Source organism: Ornithorhynchus anatinus, chromosome 4 (genome assembly GCF_004115215.2).
Source record: "Ornithorhynchus anatinus isolate Pmale09 chromosome 4, mOrnAna1.pri.v4, whole genome shotgun sequence".
In the NCBI taxonomy this organism is placed as follows: domain Eukaryota; kingdom Metazoa; phylum Chordata; class Mammalia; order Monotremata; family Ornithorhynchidae; genus Ornithorhynchus; species Ornithorhynchus anatinus.
In genome coordinates, this window is record NC_041731.1 from 44,871,030 (window position 1) to 44,887,335 (window position 16,306).

Below are 16,306 nucleotides of genomic sequence, written 5' to 3' on the forward strand. Positions count from 1 at the left end.
GCTACTCTCCATGTTTCAACAGCCTCTAGACTATAAGCTCGTTGTGGACAGGGAATGTGTCAGTTTATTGTTATTCTGTACTTTACCAAGCGCTTTAGTTCAGTTCTCTGCACACAGTAAGTGCTCAATAAATGACTGACTGACATCAATGCTGGACCATAGGTGAGATAAAAAGGACAGTATGACCTTTCTGAATGGTAACATCTATCCACTAAAACCAAACGTTCTCTCTTTCCTGAACACTCCTTATCAACCTACATGACTCTTGAGAAACAGGTGTGATCTTCCAATATGAAAGTTCTTGGGATAATTTTTTCATCAATGAAGCTAAGACAGAAATCAATTAATGGCATTTACTGAGTGCTTACTGTGTACAGAGTACTGTACTAATGCTTGGGAAAGGTTAACACAACAGAGTTGGTAAACATAATCCCTGCCCACAAGGAACTTAAAGTTTACAGGGGAGGCAGACATTAAAATAGAGTATCAATAAGGGAAATAAAGTCTAAGTAGAATATAAGATATTTCCATAATAAATCAATCCTATTTACTGACTATCTACGTGTGCAGAGCACTGTACTAGGCACTTGGGAGAGTACAATGTAAGCAGAATGACTTGGATGATCCAACCTAGTCAAACAAAATACTAGATGTGCACAGTACCAATAAAAAGGAATGACACAGACCACTGATCAAAATGTTTTCCCTACGAGGTGCTTTTCCCATGATATAAAATCCGAAGGAGCACCCACACTATTTTCTTCCGCCACAATTTCTTCTTCGGCTCCTTTGACTCCTCGGATCCCTAAACTTTACTGAGCCTGAAACAATGAAGTGAAAGAACAGAAGTTTTCTAAAAGCTAAGGCCCCAAGTTAGACCCTAAACATTGTTTTCATTTGTTCCCTTTACCTTTAACGCTGGCGAAAGCATTTCTTTTGATGAAATACCCTTAATAAACCAGGAATTTTGCTGAGCTTAAATCCAACGACTCTCGCTGGAACTCAGATCCAGTCCTCCTTACTGGGGGCTAGGGAGAGAAGCTGAAAACTATTCCCGCAGCTTTGGTTGAATAAACTGAGAAGAAGCCAGAGGCTGACCTAGTCAAGTCTTGGAGCTGAGCAGACTGTACCCCCTGTAAGAAACCCTTCCATTTGCTATGCTGGTCACTTGGGCCAAGGCAAATTCAGGGACCAATTTGCTCTTAGGTAACTGGTGACTCAGTAGCAACTCGATATCGGTTGCACCCTACGGAAGCATGTTTTACAGTTCCAATCTATCACATGCAAGTAACTAACCACGCAGAGTGTCTCTCTGAATACATGCAGTAGGTTCAGTCAAAGGCATTATAAAGCTGTCACCTGATACTTGTCGGATCCCTTGCCCCATAATGTACTGACAGTCTACAGAGTTCTGTGACAGTGAAGCTGTACAGGAAAGACATTATTTAAAAGCCCAAAAAAATTTTAAAACCCTGTGCCTCTCCCCATTACTTCACACTAGGGTTTGCTGCAAAAAGACACTGCATCCATGCACATCCTGCAGAGACAAACTGGAGGAGCAGAGTAAAAATCCAGAAGCAATGGGTCCGATTCTGCTGGGGTCCAAGACAACCACCTTCTCAGGACTGTAAGCTCACTGTGGGTAGGGAATGTGTCTGTTAATTGTTGTATTGTACTCTCCCCAGCACTTAGTACAGTGCTCTGCACACAGAAAGTGCTTATTGAATATTATTGAATAAACATCTCTCTCCAGTGTAATAGGATGCAGCAAGACCTGAGGTTTGGTGCCCCAGTTTTGATCGATCAATCACATTTATTGAGGGCTTACTGAATGTAGAGCACTGTATTAAGCACCTTTACAATATAACAGAGTTGATAGATACATTCCCTGACCACAATGAATTCCCAGTCTTATAGGAATACTCTGTCAGCCAATTCACCAACCCTATCCACTTAGCTAGAAGAGATAACTCCTTGCTGTCCCAAATTTCCAAGATTATTCTACCTTTGCATTTTTGTTTTCCAATCTATTTCAAATTCTGGAAAATGTTAAAAAGTTCCTTTTTCCTATCCTCTTCGGTGTTTGCTTGGGTTAAAAAGTTTGCTTTTTTTTTGCTGGCAGCGAGCAGAGGATTTCCTAATGAACAACAGACTGTGACATACCTAAAAGTAACAAGTTAAATTTGCCATTGAATTTTCTTCCCAGCTTTTGGTGTTTGTCTACCAACTACCTCCTTAAAACACCAAAATCTATGACTGGGATTTCTAATCCTGCTCCAAACATGTTTTACTTTTTATCTTTGGTTTCTAATTATTTCTTCTCTTCATCCCTAAAAATGCATTCAGCTCTTTCAGTAAAAAGAACAGCAATAATATGTTGAACAACCCTGAAATAAATTTTGTCATGTAAAAAATTAATTACGCATTCCAAACCTGGTCACTGTAGTCCTCAGGGAATTGCCTCAGCACCTCAGGATCTGTAAATAATTGACAGATAATATTAATTGGCTTTGGATTAGTGAGCAAGCAGAGAATCACACATTAATATTTGATCAGAAGATGATAGCAACCCTGGCAGGGGATCCAAGGAGGGCAGCTGAGGCTGTTATGTTGATAAGCACAAGGAAGGACTCTTCAAGGCACTCCCTTTACCCTGCACCACGAAGACAAAAAAGAAATAAAAAAGACCTGATGTGACCGTTAACTTTCGGCTGTTACCTAATGCAAAAATCTTGCCAGCTGCAAATTGCTCTCTATGTGGGTTTCCAGAGAAGATGGTTACCAAACCTGATTTGACTTTTCATTTTTAATCAGAAGCCTCATTTAGCCAACTACAGGCATAGGTTTCATCAGTCTCTTATAGGAACCACTTTTCAGAGGGATTTGGGCACAATTCTTTCCAAGCTAAATCATATAGAGGGTGAAAACACAAAACTGCTTAAAAATAAACTCGCTAGTGTGCCACACTTCTCTCCCTCATCATCTAATGCTTTAAAAACAGAACATTCTGGACAATCAGGGAAAGGCTCTGGTATGGGGGGGAGGGATCTCAAAATATGAAATTTGGTTGTGGAATATAACAAGGAATTATGTTCTGTCAATCTCAATTAGACTTGCTCAGAAACCACCAAAAACCTAAATGAAAATGCTTTCTATGATGATCTATTTAAATAGAAGGACAAAAGACCACCTGTTTTTCAGTGGGTATTTTTAAGATCCCTCAATTTTCCCCTAACGGGAGTAGTACTATTTATTGAGCACTCTGTACACTGCACTAGACTAAGCACTTGTGAAGTACAAAACAAAGGAAGACACTTGCACAAAAAGCAACATGTTGAGGGCTATAAATTACCTTTTTACTCCAAAAAAAAATTAAAATTTCTGAACACAAAATTGTAGTTTGCAGGCAGTATCAGTATATTGTATGTTTACAATACATCCAAAGGTAATTTTAGTAAATTTCAATTGTTTACTCTTTCAATTAATTGCCCTTGGTATTCTGAATATATTGTTACCAGATGCTGACTTTTATAATATGTTTCCACAAATTCTAATCCTTATATATGGGTGAGGTTTGTAAACAATCTTTACTACTCAATTACTCTTAGTCTGCACTGGAGCTAAGGCTTGAGGGGAAAAGAACAGTTTGTGTTTCATTAAAACATGGTAAGAGGCTCCGCCACTCTTCAGAACTGGTCACACCTCACCACTGAAGCTTATTTTACAAATTTGTGCACCAATTTCTGTTTCTGAAGAAACACTTTGAAAATAAAATCCTAATATTTAGTCTTTAGCACTGAACTACCATACAAATGGGTTTATCACGGAACAAGTGCGTTTATCAGTTTAAAAAAAAGTGATCTACTCGTGAAAACATTTTATAATCCTTAAGGCTGCTAATGGGAAATAGCCTCAGTTGTCTTTGTCTTTTAAAGACAATGAATGTTACTTGTTGTCTAAAAACAGAGGCCTCTCCCATTGAAAATGTATAAACTTTAATGCACACATCTGATTTAGCTAATAGAATCACCCAATCAACAGTACAATAGGAAAATACTAAGTAGGAACCTTTTCAACTCTAGATGTGTTTTCTATTGGCTTAAAGAACAGGTTGGGCCCCCTAGTTCACTCCCAACATTTCTTATCCACTCAATGGAGACTACAGTTAAATTCCAATGACTAATAAGCCAACAGCACCCTTATGCAGCATCGACGGGAAGTATTCCTTGTGGCAGGCCTGTAGGGTTTAAACTGCCTTCAAGATAGCAGGTTAACAGGAATGACAGACAAATAAAGGAAACTATAATCAGCAAGCAAGTTTTAAGAGATCTCCCTGTTGTCCAGAAAAGTTTTTTTAAAGGTTGGGTTATGTTGTACAGCTCTTTAAATTAATTGTAAATTACTTATTCATATTAATGCCTGTTCTAGCCCCCTAGACTGTAAGCTTATTATGGGCAGGGATTGTATTTGCTAATTCTCTTGTATTGTACACTCCCAAGTGTTTAGAACAGTGCTCTCCACATAGTAAATGCTCAATAAATACCACTGATTGATTTTGAGTCCAACATAAATGCTAACTTGTCTATTTTATAAAATGTCAATGAACAGCTTAAGATCCATCATAGAGGGAAGGTAGGTGGATGGCGCAGAAGATACAGCATAGGCCTGGGAGTCAGAAGGTCATGGGTTTGAATCCCATTTCCACCAGTGGTCTATGTGACCTTGGGCAAGTCACTTTACTTCTCTGTGACCTTCATGGGCCTCACTTACCTCAACTGTAAAATAGGGATTGAAATTGTGAGTCCCACGTGGGACAGTGACTTTGTCCTACCTGATTTGCTTGTATCCACCCCAGTGCTTAGTACAGTGCCTGGCACATAGTATGCACTTAAATACCACAATTTTTTTAATTATTATTAATAACAATGATAATGATTGCAGTAGAATGATGCTAGAAGACTAGGTGACAGAGAATAATTGTGGCATTTGTTACATACTATGTGCCAAGCACTGTACTAATACATTGGGGAACATTCCATATAAGCATATTAGGCACAGTCCCCAACCTACATAGAGTTCACAATCTACGAACAGGAAGAATGAGTATCTTATCCTCATTTTTACTGAAGAGGCAACTGAGGCCTAGAGAAGTTAAGTGACTTGCCCAAGGTTACAGAGCAGAAAAGTGGGGCAACCAGAATTAGAACCCAGGTCATCTGATCCCCAGGCCCCTGTTCTTTCCACTTGGCCATGCTATTTTTCTGGAATTACTATGGAACAAAAACTTCTAAAATAATTTGCTTTGTCCCTTCCACTCCTTTGAAACTCACTCAACCTGTGAAACATTGCAGAAAGGGTATACTGAATAAATCGTTTAAAATCTTGTCTTAGAAATGTCATGTAAACCAAAAGCCAACGATAGATATTACTATAAATTCAAAGCTCTATTTTTTCGGTCACCATTTCAGATGAAGATTTTCCTGAAGAAATTTTCATTCACAATGTTATAATTCACAATTAGACTTCTAATTCACAATTAGGTTTAAAAAGGACCATGTTAGAATCCTTCATTTTTGTAAAATGTAAACGTTGAAACCATATGTTTTGTAACGTTTTGAAATTTTAAACAGATTTTTAATTCACATACAAAATAAAACCCAACCAGGAAAAGAGTAAAACCACACTGTTGGGAAGACTAATGCACAGATCCTGAGAAGTGACTATCCAATCTCATGATGTCATCTTTCTGAGCTGCTTGCAGAAGCCGAATTTCCTAATAGGCCTCCCAGGAGAGCAAAGCAGTATTGCCTACTCTATCCACTAGCTAAATTCTATCATTTCCAGTCCCCTGGCCTGAGGTTTGAGTAAATCGTGTTTCAAAACAATATGTAAATTTGCAGTCTCTTTGATCCATTTATAAACCTTTCATTTCGGAGACCCTCCAACCTTTAAGTTTATGACATCTTAACCGAGCTCAAAACAAAGAAATATTCGTGGTATTCAACTTCAAAAACCATACAGCCAACAAAGAGCTTCAAAAAGCCAACCTGACAGCTGATCTATAGTTTTTGGATTTACACTGCAATCTAAGTGTAATGGTTGGATTTTATTTTGCATGTGAATTTAAAATCTGTTCAAAATTTCAAAATGTTACAAAATATATGGTTTAAAACCAAATACATGGCAAGTATTTCTTCGGTAAAATTATTCTCTTCTGACATTTTCAAATAATCAAAGAGCTAAAGAAACACTTACCACACATAGCACTGACGAGTGATGATCAGGAGACTCTAATGCTAATATAACATTATCCAAAATATGCCAAAATTCACCCGCTGGTTTTGAGGTGAAAACTCTCTGTATGAAACTGTGGAATGGTGACACTCATATAAGAGTTAGTCCATAGTGGGGAGATGGGAAATCCCTCAAAAATAGCTATTTAAGACTCGTTTTTAAATGATCACTTTTCAAATATTCTATTCTCAAAATACTGGTTTACTCTATTAGCAATAAAAAGTAATCTTGAAAATACATCTCCCAATTTATTTAAGTTGACTCTGGTATAATTAGGACAAATAAACACAAGCTTTTCCTGATACTTCACTTCCAAAACTGACTTGACAAAATTTCATTAGGGGAGAGGTTTGGGGAGTTTTTTTTGTTTTGTTCCTTTTCAGGGGGTGGGTTAGCTCAGGTTAAATGCCTTTAGCAATTCCATTCCAGGATAGATACTGAGTTAAGGTGATCTACATCCTAAATATACACTGCCTGTTGATGAGATTATACAATACACTGTGTTTATAAATTTGACCATCTGGAAAGTGGGGCTAAAATTCACAGAGGCTGGGGTAGAAAAATACTATTTACACTTTCATTTATACTTTCTATTTTGTATCATATCTATTGCATCTCCCAAGTACTTTAGGCAATCACTAAAAATCATTTCTATGACTGCTGCGACAGTAATCTCCACTTCTACCCCTCATGTTGGGCTGATGGTAATATCACCCAGATAACTACCTCCATGAAGCTAGAGTTAAAAAGGTCCATATACAGTCTGCTTTACTCAAGCATCAGGGCACTTTCCTTCCTAACAGCACCAGTGTGGCACCCGGAAGGAACCCGGCACCCTGCAGTCAAGCAAACCGCCTTTAAATTTTCTGTCTGGCAACAATCCACTTGCGTGTCTGTAGGTTTTTACAAGTGCTTTATGTATTACATTGCGTCAGCTGCATTTCTTTGCGTTTTAAATGGTCTGGGAACATTTTATTGAATGCTCTATATCTTTATGTGGAAAAAAACAAACACTGGGAAACTGTGCATCAGGTTAATATTTATATCTATATTTCATTATATTCTATATACTAATACTAAAATTGCTAATGTTTCTTAAACACCTCCCATTCATGCATCTTTTCTCAACTGTCACAGGTTACAACAGCAGTGTCAGCAGTAGCTCACTTTCAAAATTACCACCTAAAATGGTCTCTTAATGTACAACTATTCTCTTATAAGAAATGAAATTAACATATTGTTGGCATATTCAAAGTCAACCTTTCAATGGACAGGACTCAGAATTCAGAAGAGACTGTCTATAAGACACCAAAGATGATATGGGAATATTTATTCATTCAATCATATTTATTGAGCGCTTACTGTGTGCAGAGCACTGTACTAAGCGCTTGGAAAGTACAATTCAGCAACAAAGTAGGCAATCCCAAATAGTAATATGGTCTTCGATTTTTCCCCACCACTTTCGTTCCTTATCATTTACCTCCCTTACTACAGAACATCTATGGAACACATTATTACCAAGTAACAAAGCAATGATTATTTGATTTGCAACATTCTGCCAGGAATCCCACAATGTCTATAAATGGCTTGACCTCTGATGGGCCTCTCTATGGAGTTGACTATTGCACTCCATTTTAACTGACCACTATATTAGCTCACTCAAGGACAATACAAGCATCCACTTAAAAGAAACACCCAAAACATACATGCTATTTAAGTGGGAGAAACGGTGGAATTGCTCCAATTTATCATAAGCATTTTCACCAGGCAGAAACCCCAACAGCATTATATCACTTTGGCAAATTATTTAAGAAAGTTATTACATCATCCCGGCTCCACTACTTGTGTGCTGTCTGACCTCGGGCAAGTAATTTCACTTCTCTGTGTCTCAGTTACCTCATCTGTAAAATGGGGATTAAGACTTTGAGCCCCACGTGGGAAAGGGACTGTGTCCAGCCTGATTCGCTTCTTAGCACTTAATACAGTCTTTGGCAAAGAGTAAGTGCTTAACAAATACCATTTAAAAAAAAGAGCCCCCTAGTTCTAACGTTCAGGTGGAATCCATCAGGTCTTGTATTACTGTCGTTTACACCACATTTCCATTCTCCATGTTTCAGAGGAATTGCTCTTAAGGTTCGAAAAGCTTTTTGCAGCTTACTAGAAAATACTAGATTTTGCCAGATGAAATTTAAATTAATAGAATGAGAATATGCCCAAATTTACTGGAGAGGTGCTATAAATTACTTTACACAGGCTCCAAAAACCTTGAGTTCTGCCTTAGGCTTAAAGTTCCTTGGATTCGTCTTGAAAACAAACTATGGTGGTCAGAGATTCTTAAAACAGAAATGCAAAACAACCCTCAAGTAACATGGGGATGTTCAATGGATTAACTCGCATATGAGTAAGTAGGTGGTCTTTATACTGCATTAGCCTCCTTTCTACTTTTTCCATTGAGGCATGTCTCAGGTACTTAAAAGAGGGAGGGAGGGAAGGTGGGGGTGGGAGGATTGTGGGGGCAGGAGAGTAAGGGGAGGGGGAAGAGACGATAAAACTCCAATGAAACACACACTGTTTCAATGAACGACATTCAGTTCTTGCTCTATGAGGCATCCCAACACCTATGTCAATGATTTCTCGACAAGTTTAGCATCTACCGAACTAACCATATGCACACCAAATTATAATTCTTAAATAACATTTAGGCTATCTCAAGAAGCTGGTTTTAAAATCCCAACACTGCAAATGAGGCTGTTAATAGTCTTTCTGTGCTCTCTCTCTCTCTGGCATGTTAGGTTACCAAATATTGTATATTTAACACCTCAATTTATCTGCCAGTTGTCCCTCGGCTATCTAGTCAATAGAATACTCTTTCAAACAATAATGAACACAGCTAACACTAAGCAACAGAGAAACCTGCCCTTGTAAAAAAAAAAAAAAAACAAGGCTTTGAAATTAGCTGTAAACTCTATAATCTCATTGTTCCATTTCATGGCCTTTAAGGCCCTACCTTCCTGCTCCACAAGATGAAATGTTAATCCACGTTGTAACCTGATTTAATTTTCCAGATGACAGGATGGGAATAACGCTACAAATGGCCTATAAGTCTGTTTGCTGCTCTTTTTCTAAATGGAAGACATTCAAAATTACACACCAAAAATGGGTGCCTTTAAAAACACAATTTGAGGGGGTTATGCATTTTGAAGACAAGCTAAAATCCATTGTCCAAACACAACGCTCTTTAAACCCATATTTACATGGATTGAGCAAATGATTAAAGACAAAGCAATAACTTTTTCACATATTACAGAAAAGTTGCTTAATATTACAACAGCAAACTGCACCAAAGTGTAATTGCACTAATAAAAAGCTTCAAAGAATCTGCCTATTTAATCTGTTTCAGCTACAAAAAGTCAGCTCAATTTACTCTGTTGTAAAATACCTAGATAATTAGTTCAGTGTTTATTTTTTGTAACTGAACACAATCATTTTGGTCAATGATTCCCTTTGTGTCTAACACACCCTAGACAATTCTGGTTTGTTTGAGAATAACATGTTTCCTGAAAATTCACATTTCTGTTATAAATACAAAACAAATAGCAGCATTTTCCCAGTTTTAGACAACTCCAATGTGGTTCACTCAAGTTTGCATATTCTACCTTTCTTGTTATTTTAAATTACTACATTTCAAAATGCCAACCATCTCCCAGAATAACTCAAATAGTGTCCTGAACTGATAATGAATTAGGGATACCTAATCACAAAATATAATTTTATATTTTAGTTTCCATTCAACATCTTCACCCAAACTACTAAAATTTCTTTTTCACCCCCACACAGAAAACATTAGTACTATTTTAAGTAAAAATGTAAAAGTTAGTCACATCCTTTGAGGAGGCCCCAATCATAAAGTTAACTTTTCCTGGAGACCTTTTTTCTCCGTGTCTCAGTCTACACATTTTCTTCAACGCAAACATTTAAAATCCATGCCTGCATACTGGCTCAATATTCCACAGCACTTAGCCCATTAACCTAGAAAAGGTTTACAAACTACACTTAGAGTAAAAGCACAAACAAAATGATTTAATATTGGAAAGCACAACTCACCTTAGTGTGGAGGCAATGGAGTCATTCATGGAACAGATTACTCTTCAAACTAACATATTCTGCTTTTTAGACATATTCTACACCTATGTGACTATTTATGCGTAAATAGCAGACACTGACCTATTGTTTTTAGTTGTTCTGAATGTAGTACAGTTACCAATTAAGTGAATCAACAAGTACTTAATACATCAGCTGTTGAATAAATAATGAGTGCATTCACATTATGCAATAAAATCTTGGGGGTTTTACATCTTTTTTTTTTCCTAGATGGATTTGATGGATGTTGACCTGTGGATGCCAAAAAGCTTATTGATAATTTACAATGTTTTTTTTCATAACCAGTTTAATTAATCCATTAAAAGAATACAAATTTAACAAATCTTTTTCCCAGCTTGGGTGACAAGGATGGAACTAAAATGATCCAAAAACCAGAGGAAGAACAGAAGCTGATTCTAAGAGAAGCTGGCAAAAAGGGAAAAATAGCCTCATCAGGAAAATATGTTTCATCGTGTTCGGCTTTGGTGAAGTATCATTACTAAAACTTCACTTCACCTATTTTTTTTTAATTCAGGTACTCACTTTCGACACGTTATCAGAAATTAATACTTATATACTAGGAGTATCTGACCAATCACATCCAGGAGTAAAAAAAAAAAAAATCCCAGGAGAGATTCCTAACTATGAATGAGAAAGGGAGTGAAGTAGAGGCTGCTAGGCTCCGTAAAACTGGTTTCTCACCATTCCTCTTGTTTCGTCCTAAAAGCTCCCCAAGGCTGGCTCTCCCCTTCTTCCCTCTGTTCCCGTTTTTTGACAGGGCCCTTTTGCTAGTAGATATTTAAATGGGACAGCAACGTTCCTCCAACTTAAGTATGGCACTTTCCAATTACTAAATTCTGTCAAATTTCCAGAAAAGAAATGTAGAGGATCCAGTTACATAAGCAGTTTTACCCTAAAAAATTGTCATACTTTGCTCTTGACCCTTAAGTGTCATTTCACTTGCTATGTGGGCTCTGTCCCATTTTTTAAAGTCATCTTGTATAAAGTAACAAACCAGTCGCATTTCGACTCCACCACGTATAATCATTTGTTTAGATAAGACTCAACCCAATTCACAGCTGTGCCCCTTATGTATTATAAACATGAAATCATTGCATATGGTCTATATAAATAGATATATCACATCTGTCAAATCCACTCAAGAAGGATAACTTAATTTGCTATTCACAAAGACAGTGAATACTCTATGTACATATTATGTTCTATATTTTAGAACCCTGTTAATTCCTGATGGGCAAAAACAAATTCCCAAATATCCTAGTGCCACATAGTCCCAAGTGAGGATAGAGACTACCAAGCAGCTATGCTTTCCTGTCTCCTCCCACTCCCAAAAAGCATCAAAGTTTTTTGTGATTCCAGCCCACATGTTCAGAACCAGTTCCACTGTGTAACCTCCATTTACGAAAACTGGTGTAAGGTGTCCCATGGGCATTCAAAACTTCAAAGTCTAACACAGCTGTAAAGAAAGGCTAATAATTGTATTTGTTAAGGGCTTACTCTGTGCCAGCATTGTACTAAGCACTGGGGTGGATAGCAGCAAATCGGGTTGGACACATTCCCTGTCCCACGCAGGGCTCACAGTCTCAATCCCCATTTTACAGTTGAAGGAAATGAGGCCCAGAGAAGTGAAGTGACTTGCCCAAGGTCACACAGCAGATAAGTAGAACCAGAATTAGAACCCATGACCTCTGACTTCCTAGCGTATGTTCTATCCACTATGCCATGCTGCTTCTCTATGCGTCTTTGCCTCAAAGCACCCACAGAAATTTCAGTTTAACTGGGCTTTTAATGCACAATAGTGAAATTTTAATACTAAGAAGCATATTTTGGACCAAGCCATATCCACATTTCTAAACCCCTTCCTACTTTATGGCTTGTGATTCTCATTGATTAAGGGAAAATAGGGATACAAGGGAGGGGAAGAGAAATGAGGAATTTAAGGAATTATTTTCACTCACAAGGAAATCCAAAATAAAAACAGATCATGACTCTGCTACATACTGGCTTAATATGGAACTGTTTGTACCTCTTGGATATCAACTGATATATCCTTCATTACTTACTTCATAATCAATCTACATAAAATTATATATATGTGTGTGCATATACCTATGTGTGTGTATATATGCACACACATACACACACACTCACACACACATACTTAGCTATTTGGGGATTGTGTATGTATATATATGGCGGTGGGGATGGATGTATTTAGATATCAAACTATTTATTCAAACCATTAACCTCAACAGTGACTCCCAAACAGCACAATTTCAACAAGGGAGCATTCACACCAAATTAACAATATTATTGCCATGTGCAAGGCTGAGGGAAGGGGTGCAGAGTCGCCAGGCAATTGCCCTGGGCCCTATGCCAAGCAGAACCTCCCACTTAGTGGACAACCTATATCCTACTGGAGACAGAATGGGTAGCAGCAGTTCTGAGAACTCGGGCCCCACCAGCTTCAGCGCCCTGGAGTGAGAGACAGCCATATCAGGCCAGGGCAAAGTGGTAGGAAGGCTCCCGAAAAAGGAAGCCATGGCAGCCGCTGCTGTTTCCAAGTCAGTTGTTGCCATGGCTCCCACTTCTGGGAGCCCTTCCCTCCACGGGGCCTGAGACAACTGTGTGCCTCCAGGGGACTGGCAAAGCAGAGCCCAAGTAGCCATCTCTGCTCTTCCTCTGCCAACACGGGAAGATAAGTGCTACATCCAGGGGAGGAGAGGGTCTCTCTGGGGAAGGAGGAAGGAATGGTTCATGATGACAGCCAGTCAAGGCGCTGCACTACCCTTAATCGACACAAAGCACCAAAATAGATAACTTTAAACAAACCATTAAAAAACGATTACACACTGATGAGAAACGCCTTATTATCATTATACAAGAAACGATCTGTATTTGCTCAACTTGGGTTTTGAAAAAAACCCAAAACCAAATTTCAGACATCAACCTAATGGCTTAGCCTGCAAAAGGCAAACCCAACACTTCTTTTTAAATGGTATTTGTTAAGTGCTATGTGCCAGGTACTGTACTACACACTGGGATAGATACAAGCTAAGCAGGTTGGGGCTCATGGTTTTAATCCCCATTTTACAGATGAGGTAACTGAGGCTAAGAGAAGTTTAGTGACTTTCCCAAGGTCTCACAGATAAGTGGCAGAGCCAGAATTAGAATCCAAGACCTTCTGACTTCCAGACCCATTTTTATCCATTAAGCTACGCTGTTTCTCCAACATCACTCTGAAAAAGTGTTTTGCAGAATTCCTTATGCTGCATTTTCCCAAGCACTTAGTACAGTGCATTACACCCAGAGGGCACTCATAAATACCATTACTATGACTATATCTGCCTTGTTAGACAGCTATAGATAAAGGTACAGGCATGGTAGGTAATCAAACAAGGAACGCTGCTACATCCTGTGGAAGACTGCCAAATAGAATGTGGCCACAGCACGATATCGGTCTCCAGATCGACCTAAAGATCTACACGGCTCAAGAGCGTCACTTATGGGCTGGACTCAACGTTCGATAGTAAGGCAGGATTACCAACAACAAAGTCAGTCTTCTAGCCGTAAAGCTGTGCTCACAGTAACACAGCTGCACTGGGTGGGTCATGTGCAGACAAAGGATGACGGCAGGATAACCAAACAACTGCAGTACGCAGAGCTGAAACTGGGATATACTCTAAGGACAAAGTAAAACAAAGCCCCGGACAATGCTATATCCAGCTGAAATCTGGGAATCAATTGCCCCAGATCACCTTGTTGATCGCCAGATGAGACTAGGGGGCAGATAAATCATATTTACTGAGTGCTTACTCTGTGCAGAGCACTGCACTAACCGCTTGGAAGAATACAATGTAACAGAGTTGGTAGGCACATTCCCTGTCCACTGTGAGCTTACCGTCTAGAGGAGAGACAGACATTAATATACATAAATAAATTCTGGATGTAAACTTAAGTGCTGTGAACGTAAGTGCTGCGGGGCAAATACAGGGAGCAAATCCAAGAAGCTGAAAGAACTCTGAGGGCTGCAAAGACCAAACATGTCAGGACAAGTACGTGCCCAGTGCAGTCGGGGCTGTGGTTCTTATACTGGCCTTTCCAGTTACACTGGCATCCGTAGATGAAATTCATAATTAGTGATGCGCTCTTCAAATCTGAAGGCTACCGATAGAGAGATAGGGAATTGGTACGTGTACTTGATGTAGCAATTCAATAGTGAAAGCTGGGAAACCTTCAGACTGAGGTGCAAGCAGGGATTTGAGTCCTGGGAGTCCCGTGAACTGCCCAGAGGAGCTGCAGCCTCTGTGCTATTCCCTTGAGCAGCAATAGGAGCAATGGGAAAGATGACACTTGAAGCTGTGAAAGTCCAAAATGCTGCCTGACAATCAGGAGGGCAAGTTTCAGTCAGAGAAGCAGCACGGCCTAGTGGATACAGAACAGCCCTGTTGAGTCGGAAGGACCTGGGTCCTAACCCACCTTTGCCACTTGTCTGCTGTGTGACCTTGGTAAAGTCAGTCACTTGACTCTTCTGTGCCTCAGTTACCTCATCGATAAAACGGGGATGAAGACTGTGAGCTCCATGAAGGACATGGATTGTGTCCAACCTGATTATCTTGGTTTCAACCCAGTGCTTCGTACAGTGCCTGGCACATAATAAGGACTTTAATGCCATTTTTTAAAAAAAGAAAAAAATTACTAGGTCAGGATCTGAAATGGGCAGATGGCTCCAAAAGGGCTTATTTTGGGTGCGTAAGGCAATACCTGTTAATCCAGGTCAGCATTTAAATTTGGTATGTCCCATGCAGATTCTGATACTCCCCTTCTATTCTCCATCTACACCTACTCCCTTGGAGAACTCATGTGCTCATATGGCTTCAACTACCACCTCTATGAGGATGAATCCCAAATCCACATCTCCAGCCTTGATCTCTTCCTTCTCTGCAGTCTCCCATTTCTTTCTACCTTCAAGTCATCTCTACTTGAATGTTCTGCCAACACCTCAAACTTAAAGTTAATAATAATAAGCGCTCAATAAATACTATTGAATGAATGAATGCGAGGCCTTCCCCAACTAAGCACCCTTTGCTTCTTCTTCCGCTCCTTTCTGTGTCACCCAGACTTGCTCCCCTTACTCAACCTCCCTCCCAGTCCCACAGCACTTATGTAAATATTTATAATTTTACTTACTTATATTAATGTCTGTCTACCCTTCTAGACTGTAAGCTTGTTGTGGGCAGGGAATGTATCTGCTATATTGTTAAACAGTACTTTCCCAAGCAGATAGTACAGTGCTTTGCACACAGTAAATGCTCAATAAATACAATTGACTGACTCACAATAAAAGAATTTTCCACTAGGAAATTCCTTTCAGGAAATACTTGTGGCCATCGACACAAAACTAATCAGCAGCCGGTTCTGTTAGTAAGTATAACATCTGCAAACTGCTTATCCTACTTCCCAAGCTCATTCATTCTCTTACAGCTAATTGGGAAGCCCAAAGCTATGCCAAGAAGAGAGAGAGAGAGAGAGATAAAGTATGTTCACTTCGGGGCAAGACTTTTCTCTGGACCAGAAAATTCTTCCATTTCCTCTCAGTGAAAAATGTATCTCAAAATAAGAACAAAAGACTTAATGACCAAGATAGGAGAATTTAGTAAATCCCGCACCCAATATATATACCATACCATATATACATATGTACACACACACACACAATCTATATATATATATATATATTTATGGTATATGTTAAGTGCTTATTATGTACCAAGCACTGTACTAGGTGCTGGGGTAGGTAAAAGCTAAGTAAATTGCTGCACATACCATGTCCCACATGAGGCTCACAGTC

The 16,306-nt window shown here is 39.0% G+C and overlaps 1 protein-coding gene across 2 annotated transcripts in view; it reads right to left on the bottom strand.

Annotated features, from left to right (window-relative positions):
* Positions 1-16,306, bottom strand: part of DENND1A (DENN domain containing 1A) — a 493,337-nt gene that overhangs the window by 378,925 nt on the left and 98,106 nt on the right. For both annotated transcript variants that reach the window (XM_029062896.2, XM_029062894.2), the window contains exon 3: positions 2,434-2,477. In XM_029062896.2, the coding sequence (XP_028918729.1) occupies positions 2,434-2,477 (44 nt within the window). The remainder of the gene's footprint in view (positions 1-2,433; positions 2,478-16,306) is intronic.